The sequence below is a fragment of the Salmo salar genome, chromosome 15, assembly GCF_965601325.2.
Source record: "Salmo salar chromosome 15, fSalSal1, whole genome shotgun sequence".
Taxonomy (NCBI): domain Eukaryota; kingdom Metazoa; phylum Chordata; class Actinopteri; order Salmoniformes; family Salmonidae; genus Salmo; species Salmo salar.
This window is the reverse complement of record NC_138305.1, coordinates 51,998,834-52,015,447: the sequence shown is the minus strand read 5'-3', so window position 1 is coordinate 52,015,447 and position 16,614 is coordinate 51,998,834. Positions and strand designations below refer to the sequence as shown.

Sequence of the window (16,614 nt, the reverse complement as noted above, 5' to 3'; positions counted from 1 at the left end):
CGGAACTGTTACGTATTTGATCTAACGGGTGGCATCCATAAGTCTAAATGTTCCTGTTACATTGCACAACCTTCAATGTTATGTCATAATTAAGTAAAATTCTGGCAAATTAGTTCGCAACGAGCCAGGCGGCCCAAACTGTTTAATATACCCCGACTCTGCGTGCAATGAACGGAAGAGAAGTGACAATTTCACCTGGTTAATATTGCCTGCTAACCTGGATTTATTTTAGCTAAATATGCAGGTTTAAAAATATATACTTCTGTGTATTGATTTTAAGAAAGGCATTGATGTTTATGGTTACGTACAGTTGTGCAACGATTGTGCTTTTTTCGCAAATGCGCTTTTGTTAAATCATCCCCCGTTTGGCGAAGTCAGCTGTCTTTGTTAGGAAGAAATAGTCTTCACAGTTCGCAACGAGCCAGGCGGCCCAAACTGCTGCATATACCCTGACTCTGTTGCAGAGGTGACACATTTTCCCTAGTTAAAAGAAATTCATGTTAGCAGGCAATATTAACTAAAGATGCAGGTTTAAAAATATATACTTGTGTATTGATTTTAAGAAAGGTATTGATGTTTATGGTTAGGTACAAGTTGGATCAACGACAGACCTTTTTCGCGAATGCGCACCACATCGATTATATGCAACGCAGGACAGGCTAGATAAACTAGTAATATCATCAACCATGTGTAGTTAACTAGTGATTATGATTGATTGATTGATTGATTGTTTTTATAAGATAAGTTTAATGCTAGCTAGCAACCTACCTTGGCTTCTTACTGCATTCGCGTAACAGGCAGGCTCCTCGTGGAGTGCAATGTAAAGCAGGTGGTTAGAGCATTGGACTAGTTTAACCGTAAGGTTGCATCCCCAAGCTGACAAGTAAAAATCTGTCGTTCTGCCTCTGAACAAGGCAGTTAACCCACCGTTCCTAGGCCGTCATTGAAAATAAGAATGTGTTCTTAACAGACTTGCCTAGTTAAACAATATTTATATAAAAAACATTTTTTTTTTTTTTTTTTATCGGCAAATCGGTGGCCAAAAATACCGATTACCGATTGTTATGAAAACTTGAAATCGGCCCTAATTAATCGGCCATTCCGATTAATCGGTCGAACTCTAGACCTAACCGTCTTTGTTATTTCTAGGCCATATCCCTCAATCCTGGACTCCAGAAAGACCCTCATCGCTGGTTGGCTGAGACCAAGGTACACTACATTATCCATCTTTTACGGAGATACTTTAAAAGCATTGACCCACCTGTCGCTATTGGGAGAAACTGACAGTTCATCAGGTTTTTTTGGGTGTGAATGTTAGAGACTGAGAAACAACATGCATGTGTGACATTGTGGGTATGACTGCATATGACTGCATTATGAAAGGAGGCTGTGTGTGTGTTCCAGACCAAGCTGCGTTGGCTGTGTGAGGAGGTGTCTGTCCGTGAGGCCAGAGAGAGAAAGCTGCGTCGGCAGGTCCAACAGGACAGAGAACAGCTGAAAGGACTGAGACAGAGCAGAGACTCTGAAAGACAGGCCCTGCTACAGAGACTGGACCAGCAGGAGAAACTACTGCACTCCATCAGCACAGAGAAGAAAGGTAGGGCTGGATCCGATTGATTGATTCATTCATTCATTCATTGAGGGCCAACTTCTAAATCTCCCGTACATCAGTTTAAGAGCTGCAATATGGGCTCATTCAGGCTTTTTCTGTTCCATCTAGACGGTTGCTAATGAATTGTCCGACATGTAGCTAGCCTCATTATGGTTGTGTTTCTATCTGCTCAAGTGTCCTTGTTTTTGTCTGTAGTTCTTAATTTGTGTTCATTTCTGCAAATGCACTTGGTTTGTTCCTCTCATTTCTTCCTCCCACACATTCACATCCAGACAGGGAAGTTCTTCTCTCTCCCAGTTTCTAAACTAAACTCTTGATAATGAGTTAGAGAAGGTGGACCCAGCAGAGCAGGTTTCATCACAACAACCAGGGGAACCTCCATCTAATTCTTAGCTCCCTCTTTCCTCTGTTTTACACAGACTGACAGACGTACAGACAAAGACCTAATCAACCAGTCTCTCTCATTCAGACGTGCTGTGCTGCTCTGGCTGGAACAGCGTGGCATTGTGTAGTAATGGGGGGGTCGATACAGTTACAAATCGCTATGTTATTTTGGACAATATTATATCGATACTTCAATATTTGTTTTGCTAGGTTGCGTTAACTAGTGCTAATCAACTGTACCTGCGCAAAAACTCTGGTAATTTTCATCGTACAGCTACTTTGTTCTCCATCTTCTATTTAAATAGGTAGATAGTCTAGCGGTTAAGAGCGTTGGGCCAGTAACCGAAAGGTCGCTGGTTCGAATCCCTGAGCCGACTAGAGCCCAGTTTCCACTGGCACTTAAAATTAGGGCCAAATTTGAGCTGACTCGGGTGTAATTCTGAAAATCGAGCTGGTTCAAGGGAACCCAGGGCCAGCGCAGCCCAGTTTCACAACTAGCTTGATTAGAATTCTGGTTGGTGACGCCGTTACTATGCAACCACCAGCTGATCACTGCTGGGTGCTAGCAGGTTTACATTACATTACATTTAAGTCATTTAGCAGACGCTCTTATCCAGAGCGACTTACAAAATGGTGCATTCACCTTATGATATCCAGTGGAACAACCACTTTACAATAGTGCATCTAAATCTTTTAAGGGGGGGGGGGGGTTAGAAGGATTACTTTATCCTATCCTAGGTATTCCTTAAAAAGGTGGGGTTTCAGGTGTCTCCGGAAGGTGGTGATTGACTCCCCTGTCCTGGCGTCGTGAGGGAGCTTGTTCCACCATTGGGGTGCCAGAGCAGCGAACAGTTTTGACTGGGCTGAGCGGGAACTGTGCTTCCTCAGAGGTAGGGGGGCCAGCAGGCCAGTGGTGGATGAACGCAGTGCTCTTGTTTGGGTGTAGGGCCTGATCAGAGCCTGAAGGTATGGAGGTGCCGTTCCCTTCACAGCTCCGTAGGCAATCACCATGGTCTTGTAGCGGATGCGAGCTTCAACTGGAAGCCAGTGGAGAGAGCGGAGGAGCGGGGTGACGTGAGAGAACTTGGGAAGGTTGAACACCAGACGGGCTGCGGCGTTCTGGATGAGTTGTAGGGGTTTAATGGCACAGGCAGGGAGCCCAGCCAACAGCGAGTTGCAGTAATCCAGACGGGAGATGACAAGTGCCCGGATTAGGACCTGCGCCGCTTCCTGTGTGAGGCAGGGTCGTACTCTGCGAATGTTGTAGAGCATGAACCTACAGGATCGGGTACAGTTTAGCTAGCTCGTCTGGGCTTGTGGCTGTTAGCAAGCACATGGACAAGCAGTACTGCAGTAGTCAAACATAACACGAATTACCACCATAGTTAGATCCTTGATTCATTTTTGTGCTACACAATAAACTTTTATGTATGAGAACAGTCAGCCCTCTAATGGTAGCTACCTAACGTCAGAGTTGAAACAAGCTCGCTAGCTAACGTGAGCTAGCAGGAATTATAGCTGGCCAGGTCGTATTGAAAGCTAGCTAGCTAGCTACATCATATCGAACCTGTCTTCTAGTTCGCTTGGTTAGCTAGCTAACTAATAAGCAATGCCATGGCAAGCAAGGTAGTAATTAAGTTAGCTAGCCTTTTATGCGACGACGTTAACCGTTTAGCTAGCTAGCTAATGTTAGCAAGCTAAATACGTGGCTCTGAGTCTGGCTGGCAATGGCTGGAGTTTGGGTTAACGTTAATTACAGCATGGTGAGGGTGAATTACATTCATCAACATCTTGCTAGCTAGCTAGCAACATTAGCGAAGCCAGCTACACAGTCACATATTGGCTACCTAGCAACATGACATCATTTCACATTTCTTAAGGCAGTGGAAACGCAAATTGAGCTAGCCCACCAAGCTGACTTTCTAGTGCCAATGGAAACTGGGTTTGGGTGAAAATTCTGTCGATGTGCCCTTGAGCAAGGCACTTAACCCCAATTGCTCCTGTAAGCCACTCTTGATAAGAGCATCTGCTAAATGCCAAAAATGTAAATAGTGAGCCAACATGTTTTCAGCATTTTTATTTCTCTGAGTAATCAAAACTAATTTTCTCATGCTCTCTTGTCTGCTGCAGCAGACATATAGTGAGCAATATGTTTGGAATATCAAATCACAATAACATCGCTGTATCGATTAGCAATAGATATAGAATGGTGAGAATCACAATATATATTGAATCGGCACCTAAGTATCGTGATAATATCGTGTCCCTGGCCATTATCAGCCCTTACATTGTGGATCCTAGACACCATAGTAATTTGTATTTTTTTATTTATTTTTATTTAACTTTTATTTAACTAGGCAAGTCAGTTAAGAACAAATTCTTATTTACAATGATGCTGTCTAACCCCCAACTCTGCCTTCCCCTTGGGAAAGAGGCTGGTAGCTGTATATCTTTGGCGCGATTTGGTACAAAACAGAAGAAAACTAAATTGGGCCATCTGGAAATGTTCTCTCTCATTAGGAACGAACAGCAACACATCTTAGATGTATTTGTTCTATCTAGATATACGGTTCACTGGGTGCACTCCTCATGTCTTTGATCATCGTAACTTACTTCAGAAGTTTTCAGAGTTTTTGGTTGCTGACAGTTGCTGCCAGTGTACTTTCCTCTTACTTTTCAATTGGTTAAGTTCAGGTCAGCCAACTTAAAGGCCCAGTGCAGTCAAAAACTACATTTCCTGTGCTTTATATATATTTACACACTGAGGTTGGAATAATACTGTGGAATTGTGAACATTATGATAATGCCCTTTTAGTGTAAGAGCTGTTTAAAAATACTTTGAAATTAGTTAATAGACCGATAAGAGTTCCAAACTTCTCTGCCAATAGCGGCTAGTTTTCAGTTTTCCCTTCCCCACTCAGACCACTCCCAGACAGTCCTAGTCTTGTTTCAGAAATTGGTCTTTGCTAAGAAGATTTTTTTGTTTGTTTTCAATTAAAATGTTAAATAACAATCACAGTTGATATTGAGATAAAAACGGCTGCCTTGGAACTTTTGCCTTCTTTCTTAAACACTACGGTGGTACTTTTCAGAGGAAGTTTTTCTCTTGCGTACGGTCTAACTTTTAACACCTCCCTATTTACTAAAACACAGTCTGTGGTAGATAGCTGTTGGATTACAGCTCTTGCCTCAGTAACTGACTTCCACACATTCAGATTAAACGGAGAGGGACTGAGTGAGCGAGAGAAGGCAGTTTGGCGGTCTGTGACGTTCTCTCTCACGTCATGTGGCCCGTCGTCTTTACACCCGTTTAGACTGCCAGAGTCTCGCCGGTGCCATCTGGAGATTGGCAAGTGGCTCAGTGGCTGCTTGGGTATTCCTGAGGTGGCGGCATGGGGTTCCGGCTGGGTGGGCACGTGGTGGAGTGTGTGTGAGTGTGAGTGACAGAGGTGGGCAGGGACAGAGGGACGAGGGTAGAAAGCAGTCATCCAATGCCTAGTGATTGAATATTGAATGTGTGAGCTGGGAGCAGCCTCCTCTCCCAGCCCAGCCAGCCTGCTCAGCACTCAGTTCAACAAGACAGCAGACAGCAGGGAGTGGGAGACCAATGAGCAGCAATCACAGCAATCTATTTGATTTGACCAAGTTTAGGGAGGTGTTGAGACTGACAGCAAGGTTGTTCAGAATAGGAAAAGTTTCATAGCCACTGATAGCATGGCTAGTCAAGGTGTTAAGGCTGTGGGTCCCAAATGCCTCTGTCTATGTGAATATTATATTAGATGGTAATTATTAATGTGCTTGTCTCATTAAAGAACTCCTGGAGAAGACTCGAAGGAAGGAAAATGAGATGAGAAGTCTTCAGGTGAGCCAGACACCCATGTTGGCCTTGCTCTTCTGTCTGAACAATGCAGCCTGCTGTCCAGGGCCCCAACACACAGACTCACCCTCAGACAGAGTACCCTGTTATAGTACTACCTCCTCTCTCTCCTCTATTAAACATTACTACACACCATCCCCAATCCAGCTATAACGTCCTAAACCCCATGGCAGTCCTGTCCAGTCACACAGTCTGTTTTCCATTTTCTCCTCAAAGTGGTGTGTGTGTGTGTGTGTGTGTGTGTGTGTGTGTGGTCTGTGTCTGTGTGTGTGTGTGTGTACTGGGGCCCATCTGTGTCTGTACGTGTGTGCACCTGCTATAATTAATCAGTCCCCTCGGACCCAGCCAGGCCTTTAATTAAGAAGAATGAGGAGTCGAGTTCAACCGCACACTGCTGCCACCCAACAGCCAGCGCAGTCACAGGACGGGGGAGGAGGGGGAGAGAGGGAGGGAATCTAGCAGGTGTGGGGATGGATGAGTGACAGGCCTATAAGACGCATCGCATCACTTATGCATCATTAGAGAACCAACATCACTCAGGAGCCAGATGAAAGGGAGGAGAGAGAGGAGCGTGTTCTCCACAGCTTCTTCTGTTCCGTCCCCTGTTGCTTGTTTATTGGCAATACACACGCCGTGCTGACTCACTGTTTAGTGGTTTAAGCTTTGACACGCTTTCAGTCACTCATACACGTCTTTTGGTCATTAAACAATAAGTAACTGTGGTTCTTGTCTTCACAGGATCGTATCTTGGATCTGGAGATGGTAAGATTTGATTGTTTATACACTACATGACCAAAAGTATGTGGAGAGCTGCTCGTCGAACATCTCATTCCAAAATCATGGGCATTAATATGGAGTTGGTCCCCCCTTTGCTGCTATAACAGCCTCCACTCTTCTGGGAAGGCTTGCCACTAGATGTTGGAACATTGCTGTGGGGACTTGCTTCCATTCAGCCACAGGCATTATTGAGGTCGGGCACTGATGTTGGATGATTAGGCCTGGATCGTAGTCGGCTTTCCAAGTCATCCCAAAGGGGTTGAGGTCAGGGCTCTGTGCAGGCCAGTTAAATTCTTCCACACCGATCTCGACAAACCATTTCTGTAGGGACCTTTCTTTATGCATGGGGCATTGTCATGCTGAAACAGGAAAGGACCTTTCCCAAACTTTTGCCAAGAAGTTGGAAGCACAGAATCGTCTAAAATGTCATAGTATGCTGTAGCGTTAAGATTTCCCTTCACTAGAACTAAGGGGCCTAGGCAGAACCATGAAAAACAGCCCGAGACCATTATTCCTCCTCCACCAAACTTTACAGTTGGCACTATGCATTGGGGCAGGTAGCATTCTCCTGGCATCCGCCAAAGCAGATTTGTCCGTTGGACTGCCAGATGGTGTTGCGCGATTCTTCACTCCACAGAATGCATTTCCACTGCTCCAGAGTCCAATAGCGGCGAGTTTACACCACTCCAGCCGACGCTTGGCATTGCGCATGGTGATCTTGGGCCTGTGTGCTGCTGTTCGGCCATGGAAACCCATTTTTTGAAGCTGACTTTGCTTCCAGAGGCAGTTTGGAACTCTGTAGTGAGTGTTGCACTACGCTTCAGCACCCGGTGGTCCCGTTCTGCGAACTTGTGTGGCCTACCACTTCGCAGCTGAGCCGTTGTTGCTCCTAGACTTTTCCACTTCACAATATCACCACTTACAGTTGACTGGGGTAGCTCTAGCAGGGCAGAAATTTGACGAACTGACTTGTTGGAAAGGTGGCATCCTATGACGGTGCCACGTTGAAAGTCACTGAGCTCTTCAGTAAGGCCATTCTACTGGGCGTGTTTCCTTTAACATAGCCAACAAAACGTATTAACAGATATATGGCTTCCCTCTTGATAGCTTGATGGACTCAACCTAGAGAAGGTTTGTTTGTAAACTCTGACTCCTAACTTGAAGATGGTAAATTGTTAGTGATTGTTTTTATAAAAGTGCTGAGCATCATTCAATCACCATAAAGCTAACATGATCAGGTATATGTAAGGATCATTAGACACTGATTAGGGTCCACTGACTCAACAACAAACATTGCCCCCAGGCAGGAGAATGTAAACACCCCACTCAAACATCCTTTATCACCCGCTCCATGTCACGTCAACCCAAACCGACAGACACATTCGTTAGGGATATCGACAGGCCGTATTGACCTAAGAGTATTTATGGGCTGTGAAGCTATGAAGCGATCTGTGTTCTCTCTCTATCCATCACAATTATGTGTCGCGGCCGGCGGCCTCGACTTCAATTAGCTTTAATAAAAACCCTGCGAAGCCCATCCATTCAGATAATTCCTGCTTACTGCTACAACACTGTGGCACAGGGTATCGACCTGTGTGTGTATGTACAGTGCATTCAGAAAGTATTCAGACCCCTTTTCCACATTTTGTTACGTTTTAGCGTTATTCTAAAACTGATTAAATAACAATTGATCTTCATCGATCTGCACACAATACCCCATAATGACAAACAGAAAACAGGTTTTTAGATTTTTTTTTGCAAATTTATTATAAACAGAAATACCTTATTTACATAAGTATTCAGACCCTTTGCTATGAGACTCGAAATTGAGCTCAGGTGCATACTTTTTCGATTGATCATCCTTGAGATGTTTCTACAACTTGATTGGAGTCCACCTGTAATAAATTCAATTAATGATTTGGAAAGGCACACACCTGTCTACATAAGGTCCCACAATTGACAGTGCATGTTAGAGCTAAACCCTAATGAGAAGAATGGGAGAAACTCCCCAAATACAGGTATGCCAAGCTTGTAGCGCCATACCCAAGACGACTCCAGGCTTCAATCACTGCTAAAGGTGCTTTAGCAAAGTACTGAGTAAAGGGTCTGAATACTTATGTAAATGTAATATTTCAGTAAAAAACAATGATACATTTGCAGAAATTTCTCAACTAGTTTTTGCTTTGTCATTGCGGGGTATTGTGTGTAGATTGATGAGGGGGAAAAAACGATTTAATCAATTTAGACTAGGACTGTAACGTAACAAAATGTGGAAAAAGTCATGGGGTCTGAATAGTTTCCGAAAGCACTGTACAGTATGTGTGCGCATGCAGGCAGCTGATTCATCAGGCAGTGAGCGGGGTTTCACGTTTACATTACTACAGCGGCGATCAGCGGAGCAGTCTGTGTAAGGTTCTCCAACAGCCCCGGCTCTTTAATGTCTCAGAAAACGCACGGGCCGAGTCCCAAATGGCACCCTACTCTCTACATAGTACACTACTTGTCAAAAGTAGTGCACTATGGAGGGGATAGTGTGTCATTTGGGACGAAGCCGCCATCTGAATAGAATGGAATACAATACAGGCCTGTCTGTCTAATATGATGTGGCAATAATAATACAACCCCAGATGACAATTGCTTTTTGTTTTGTCTTCGTATAACGGATTGTCAGTGGGGCTACTTCAATTGTCATCTTGCAAATGCTGTCTTTCTGTAGACATATGCCTTCAAAGTACTTATTGACTTATTCCACATTTTGTTGTGTTACAGCCTGAATTTAAAATGGATTCATTACATAAAAGAATTCACCCATCTACACACAAATACCAAATAATGACAATATGAAAACATGTTTTTGGAACGAATTGATGGAAAATGAAATGCGTAAGTATTCACACCCCTGAGTCAGACTTTGTAGAAGCACCTTTGGCAGCGATTACAGCTGTGAGTCTTTCTGGGTAAGTCTCTTAAGAGCTTTCCACACCTGGATTGTGCAACATTTGCCCATTTATTATTTTCAAGATTCTGCAAGCTCTGTCCAAATTGGTTGTTGATCATTGCTAGACAACCATTTTCAGGTCTTACCATAGATTTATATTATTAGATTTAAGTCAAAACTGCCACTCAGGAACATTCATTGTCTTCTTGGTAAGCAACTCCAGTATAGATTTGGCCTTGTGTTTTAAGTTATTGTCATGTGTCTGGTGGAAAGCAGACTGAACCAGGTTTTCCTCTAGGATTTTGCCTGTGCTTATCCCCATTCTGTTTATTTTTATCTTTAAAAACTCCCCAGTCCTTAACGATGACAAGCATACCCATAAAATGATGCAGCCACCACAATTTTTGAAAATATGGAGAGTCGTACTCATTAATGTGTTGTATTGGATTTGCCCCAAACATAACACTTTGTATTCAGGATAAAAAGTTAATTGCTTTGCCACATTTTTTTGCAGTATTATTTTAGTGCCTTGTTACAAACATGATGCATGTTTTGTAATGTTTTTATTCGGTCACAGGCTTCCTTTTCACTCTGTCATTTAGGTTAGTATTGTGGAGTAACTACAATGTTGTTGATCCATCCTCAGTTTTCTCCTGTCACAACCATTCAACTATAACTGTTTTAAAGTCACCATTGGCCTCATGGTGAAAACCTTGAGCAGTTTCCTTCATCTGGCAACTGAGTTAGGGAGGATGCCTGTATCTTTGTAGTGACTGGGCGTATTGATACACCATACTCCAAGGGATATTCAATATCTGCAGTTTCTTTTTACCCATCTACCAGTAGGTCCCCTTTGCGAGGCAATGGAAAACCTCCCTGGTCTTTGTATGTGTGGGGTACAGAGATGAGGTAGTCATTCAAAAATCATGTTGAACACTATTATTGCACACAGAGTGAGTCCATGCAACTTATTATGTGACTTGTCAAGCACATTTTTACTCCTGAACTTATTTAGGCTTGCCATAACAAAGGGGTGGAATGCTTATTGACTCAAGACATTTCAGCTTTTCATTTTTAATTAATTTGTAAAAATGTCCCAAAAACATAATTCCACTTTGACATTATGGGATATTATGTGTAGGCCAGTGACAAAAAAATTGCAATTTAATCAATGTTAAATGCAGGCTGTAACACAACAAAATGTGGAAAAAGTCAAGGGGTGTGAATCCTTTCTGAATCCACTGTGCATGTGCTGTGTCAAATAAATACCAGCACACTGCACTTTCCTAGTATCACTAGGTCATTTAAGCCCACTTATAGCAGCCTACTGCCGTTGTCAGAGCTTTTTTAGTACATTGTGTGACAGTACAATAAAGCCTTTTGAATTGGCATGAATAGTAGCTGGATTCAGCACCTTGCTGTGTTGTATTGTGAGTAAACCTAATGTGCAGTATATTAACCTCCTTGTATTCCTTTATCTATTCAGAGCACCAGGCTGGCGGTGGATCACCTGGAGTCAGTCCCTGAGAAGCTGTGTCTGCTGGACAACTTCAAAGACCTGGAGGTGAGGCTCACTGGGGAGACCTGGGATGTACCAAATATATGGGTTGTTCCACGACATTAGGGCCTTTTTGCATCCCTTTTAATATTTTAAGTAGAACTTGTGCACAAATATAGCATTTTAAAAGCTTGTTATATTAAATGAAGTGCCCTTTAATATAGACCATATGGAAAATTCCATAAATCTGATATGTAAAAAAGACTTGCTAAAATGACAAAATTCAGCATTTTGACATGTCCCTCTGTTTATCCTCTGTGACTTCTAGGAAGATTTTAACTAACAAAACCCCAACATTTCTCCCAATTTTCCACCATCATTGTAAAGCCCTAATTATTTTGTTGCTTTGACAGACATTTCTGAAGATTATTATTTATTTGTGATTTATTTTAAGGTAATTAAATAATCAGGATTTTGAAGCCCTTTATCTACTTACCCAGATTCAGATGAACTTGTGGATACCATTTTCCTTCATACTGGACACAGAGATGGTGTCCATGAGTTCATCTGACTCTAGGGAAGTAGATAACGGGCTTCATTGCCAAAATCCCGAAGTATCTCTTCAAGGTCAACCCTATTACGTGAACTGAACTCTCGTTTTAATATGGTGAAACTATTCCTTTTGAAGTATTTTTTTCCTCCAAAAGAGACATTGAACACCTCATAGTGAAATCATAGTGTAAAAGCAGGTGAACTGGTTCTATTCTCTTTGGCCGTTTTCTCATGTTTTGTGGTGGGAAACTGAGCGGGTTGAGCATAACACGTCAACCCTGTTACCCATAGATAGACACGCTAGAAATGTTTTAACAATTAACGTTTTTTTTTAAAGCTTACATTCAATTGCCCCTCCCTGTTGCACACAACAAGCTTCCATGGCTGATTTTAAAATGTAGTCATCAGCCCTGTTACGGTCAACCCTATTACTTTCTGTAGGACTTATTCGGCACTTATTATAGTCATTATTTTATTTCACCTCTTGAGATGGGGAAAAAAGTGTTTTTTGTTTATGACAGAATGTTAAAATGAGGTGAAATAACTTTTTCACCAAGTTAGACTACTCAAACGGCATCTAATTGGTGGAACGACCCATATGTCTAGAAGGGAGACCTGTGGCCTGGGTCTTTCTATGTGTTTGATCTCTTCTGAATCTTAATGACACCAACTTAGGTGTCTATCTAACCTGATCCTAGATCTGTGCAACTTCAACTCCAAACCGGTTTTGTGATGAGTTCCATTTTATGGCTGGTTTGTGTGGCGAGTGACTATTTCCATGTTGTTTATATAGGAGTCTCAGCGGCAGAAGGAGTTGGTGGAACAACGTTACATTAAATACAAAGAGATCGTTGGAGTCCTGCAGCACCAGCTGGATGAGTCCAAACGACAGATACAGGAGTACAGGGTACTTGACTACATTACCCATAGTGCACTCTATGTATATGCTACATCAAATATCAGCTTTATGATACCTAGAAGCCCAAAACGAGACTTTGCCACTCTGCAATTTCAATACTTGGCCTGTTCAAAGAGTACTTTGTACTCTTACTCCCAGAGCCATCCAGCCTATGACACCTTCTGAGTGCACTGGTGTATCGTTTGTCCACAACTGGCATTTGCATTTAATATGAAGATTCCAAGGCAATGTTGGCAAACTCAACTGACAGAGTGAGACGGAGGGTAGTAACTTCCAATCAGTCCTAATGATCATATTTATCTTCTCACGCGGCCAACAGAGAAACATCATTGCATTGTTGACAGCAGATTGCCATCAGTGTGTCTATTCTGCCCGCACAGCAGCCACACACACACACACACACACACACACACACACACACACACACAGCAGCCACATCGAAGCCACTTCTTAAAGTGCATTAATCTGCCAGACGACTCTGCTGCGACGCCAAACGACTCCCGTGTTGATCCATAAGTGCTGATTGCATTAGTGCCTAATAGTACGGCACCCACCAGGAGTTCATTTAAAGAAAGTAGAATAAAGAAAAGTCTTCATCTACTTAGCTTTCACTTTGCAGTTAGAGGCAATCTGTTTCAGTACAGAATGCTGATAGAGTCCGTTCTCATTTAACGCTGGTCCTGGGGACCCACAGGATAAGCACAGACCGGAGATTTTTCTGCAGCCCAGCATTTTAACACCTGATCAGCTAATCAAAAGCTCGAAGACGAGTTGCTTAGTTTAACCTGTCGTGCTAGTGCTGGACTGGAACAAAACCCTGGTCGCCCTGTTGGCTCACCCAGGACAAAGACTGAAAGAGCACTGCTCGGAATACATTTCACATAAGGTTGGATGTTATGCCAGTTTGCAGTGTGTGTACTCAAGACTGTACCCTCTTCCAGGATGACAGGTTGGATGCTACAACGCAGAGCATTCGATTGACTGCTCTCTCCTCCTCCATAAGAGGCCCTAGCGCTCTCCTCACCAGCTCCATGCTCACTGACACCACATGTGAGTACACAGCCGCAATGTTCACCTCTCGTCTCCTCTCGAAGAGTGCAATGATTGTGATGTGTGGTTGTTTTACCTACTTCAGTCGACTGCGCTGATTGTAAGCGCGTCTGCTAAATCACTCATATGTCTCATACCCTAATGTAAAGAAACTCTGTGAAGAAGCATTGCATTAAAAGACCCTAGAACATGTTCCTTTTTTTTTTCTAACAAAAAATGTAAAACATGACTCTTAATAGGTTGTGCTTAGTGTTGTAACTCCTCCCTTTCTCCCTGTGGTGCTTAGCTCCACACAAACGCCTGGTCTCTCCAGACTGCACCCTGGACTATAGCCTTTCTCTGCACCGCCGAGCCTCTCCTGCTGTCAACGGTGCCCACTCTCACTCCGTCTCCGACCACCTCAACAGTAACACATAGTGCCCACCATCAGGGATTCACACTGGTTACATACATGTATTCATCAACAAGCTTTTCATTATAGAGTTGGATAGAGGGCTCACACAGAAGTATGTTTTAACACGGGCACAGAGGCGATAATAGCAAAGATAGTGGTGGGCCCTCTTTTTAACTCTATGCCTTACTTGACAGTACAACCGACACCCAGCTCTATGCAGTACCCTGGTTGCAAAGCATCACCACAACAGTCTTCCGTGAATACCTCAACCAAAAACAGCCAACCCTTCCAAGCGACGTAACTAGCAGCCAACCTAGAAAACAGCTAGCATGAAGCCAAGCATACATACTAAGTGCGATTGTGATAAGTAAAGCAGGGTTAAACCTAGTGGAAGGTTCATTGCACATAGCTTGGGGTATCTTATAAGAGAACCACCAAATTTAGCACTGTGAAAGACGATTGTAGCTTTTTTTTTAATGAAGATTTTTCATTGAATGTTACTTGGTGCAAAGAAAGCAGGCAGAGCTTAAAGAACCCATGAAGTTTGACTGAAAATAGATTGAAGAACCAGTGATAAAGCCAAGGTAGGTCAACATTCCAACATGTCATACTGACGTTACGTTTGTATACATATTTCAACACTCAAACACTTATCTGAAAAACACTGTTTTAAGCCCCAATGTTTACCTTTTTGTGACAGTTTTTGTACTCTGGTGTTATCATGCCAATGTGTTTTATCTGAACAGATTAGATGTGATGATTATATTTATGCTGACAATCTGTGAAAGTTGTGCTGCCTTTCTAACTTCATGTAGCCTATGCATTAACAATATATTATTGTTTTCAACAGACTTGACAAGTCACAATGACTTTGTTTTTATATTGGAGTGTTTTTACCACTACCGTAATTAAAAAAAAAAAAAAAAAGTACTTTTATGCAGTTGTGGAAAGAAGTTTTATTTGTAAAGAAGAAGAAAAATGCCAATAAGCACAATATATGTATATTTTTATGAAATGTAGAAAAGAATATATGCAATAAACAAATCTCCACAGATCTGTAAGGATCATTTCCCCTGAGCCCTGGTCTCATCCATTTCAAAATGAAGTGTTGTTTCCTTAGGCTCCTAAGTCTCTATGGTATGTCAATCGCTGTTGCCTTGGTCCATCTGTTGAGAAAATGACTCGTAGCATGGGCTTATGTTTGTAGGTTTATATGGCCACTCCAGCCTTATTTCAGCTTCAATTTACATTTACCAAATGCATCTGTACTTCAGAAGAGCCGATACATATCTGCTGTTCAGTGAAAACAAGTCGCTAGAAAGTTCCGTGTCTTTTCAATTTCGAGTTATTGTATTAATGTCCTATGTTCTGCACATAAGATTTCACACCTCGGACCACATGTAGCTATGCTGTCTCTTTCCCACAGGGACTTGCGTAGAAGCCTCATCCTCAACCTTTCAAAGCTGAATACTGTACTTTCATATTGCTGTCTCTGTAAACTGCACTGATGAATAACTTTGTTGATCGAAACTTCTCTACAGTGCCGTCGGAAAGTATTCAGACCCCTTGACTTTTTCAACATTTTGTTACGTAACAGCCTTATTTTAAGATTTAATCAATAGTTTTTTTTCCTCATCAATCTACACACAATACCCCATAATGACAAAGCAAAAACAGGTTTTTAGAAATGTGTGCAAATTTATTACAAATAAAAAACTGAAATATCACATTTACATACAATACCAGTCAAAAGTTTGGACACACCTACTCATTCAAGGGTTTTTCTTTATTTTTACTCTTTCTACATTGTAGAATAATAGTGAAGACATCAAAAGTATAAAATAACACATGGAATCATGTAGTGACCAAAAAAGTGTTAAACAAATCAAATTCTATTTTATATTTGAGATTCTTCAAAGTAGCCACCCTTTGCTTTGATGACAGCTATGCACACTCTTGGCATTCTCTCAACCAGCTTCACCTGGAATGCTTTTCCAACAGTCTTGAAGGAGTTCCAACATATGCTGAGCACTTGGCTGCTTTTCCTTCACTCCAACTCATCCCAGTTGAGGTCAGGTGATTGTAGAGGCCAGGTCATCTGATGCAGCACTTTCCTTCTTGGTCAAATAGCTGTTACACAGCCTGGAGGTGTGTTGGGTCATTGACCTGTTGAAAAACAAATTATAGTCCCACTAAGCGCAAACCAGATTGGATGGCGTATCACTGCAGAATGCTGTAGTAGCCGTGCTGGTTAAGTGTGCCTTGAATTCTAAATAAATCACTGACAGTCTCACCAGCAAAGCACCCCCACACCATCACCCCTCCTCCATGCTTCAGGGTGGGAACCACACATGTGGAGATCATCCGTTCACCTACTCTGCATCTCACAAAGACAGCGGTTGGAACCAAAAATATCACATTTGGACTCATCAGACTAAAGGACATATTTCCACCGGTCTGAGGTCCTGAGCTCTCTAGAGGTTTCATCAAGGATATCTCTGTACTTTGTGCTGTTCATCTTTCCCTCTCCTGACTAGTCTCCCAGTCCCTGCCACTGAAAAACATCCCCACAGAATGATGCTGCCACCACCATGCTTCACCATAGGGATGGTG

General features: G+C 42.5%; 1 protein-coding gene across 2 annotated transcripts in view; it reads left to right on the top strand.

Annotated features, from left to right (window-relative positions):
- Nucleotides 1–15,070, top strand: part of cep128 (centrosomal protein 128) — a 46,394-nt gene extending 31,324 nt beyond the window's left edge. For both annotated transcript variants that reach the window (XM_014145016.3, XM_014145017.3), the window contains exons 18-25: nt 1,150–1,209; nt 1,405–1,597; nt 5,809–5,858; nt 6,612–6,635; nt 11,075–11,152; nt 12,432–12,545; nt 13,499–13,607; nt 13,894–15,070. In XM_014145016.3, the coding sequence (XP_014000491.3) occupies nt 1,150–1,209; nt 1,405–1,597; nt 5,809–5,858; nt 6,612–6,635; nt 11,075–11,152; nt 12,432–12,545; nt 13,499–13,607; nt 13,894–14,024 (759 nt within the window). In that variant the 3' untranslated portion in view covers nt 14,025–15,070. The remainder of the gene's footprint in view (nt 1–1,149; nt 1,210–1,404; nt 1,598–5,808; nt 5,859–6,611; nt 6,636–11,074; nt 11,153–12,431; nt 12,546–13,498; nt 13,608–13,893) is intronic.
- The last annotated feature ends 1,544 nt before the right edge of the window (nt 15,071–16,614 follow it).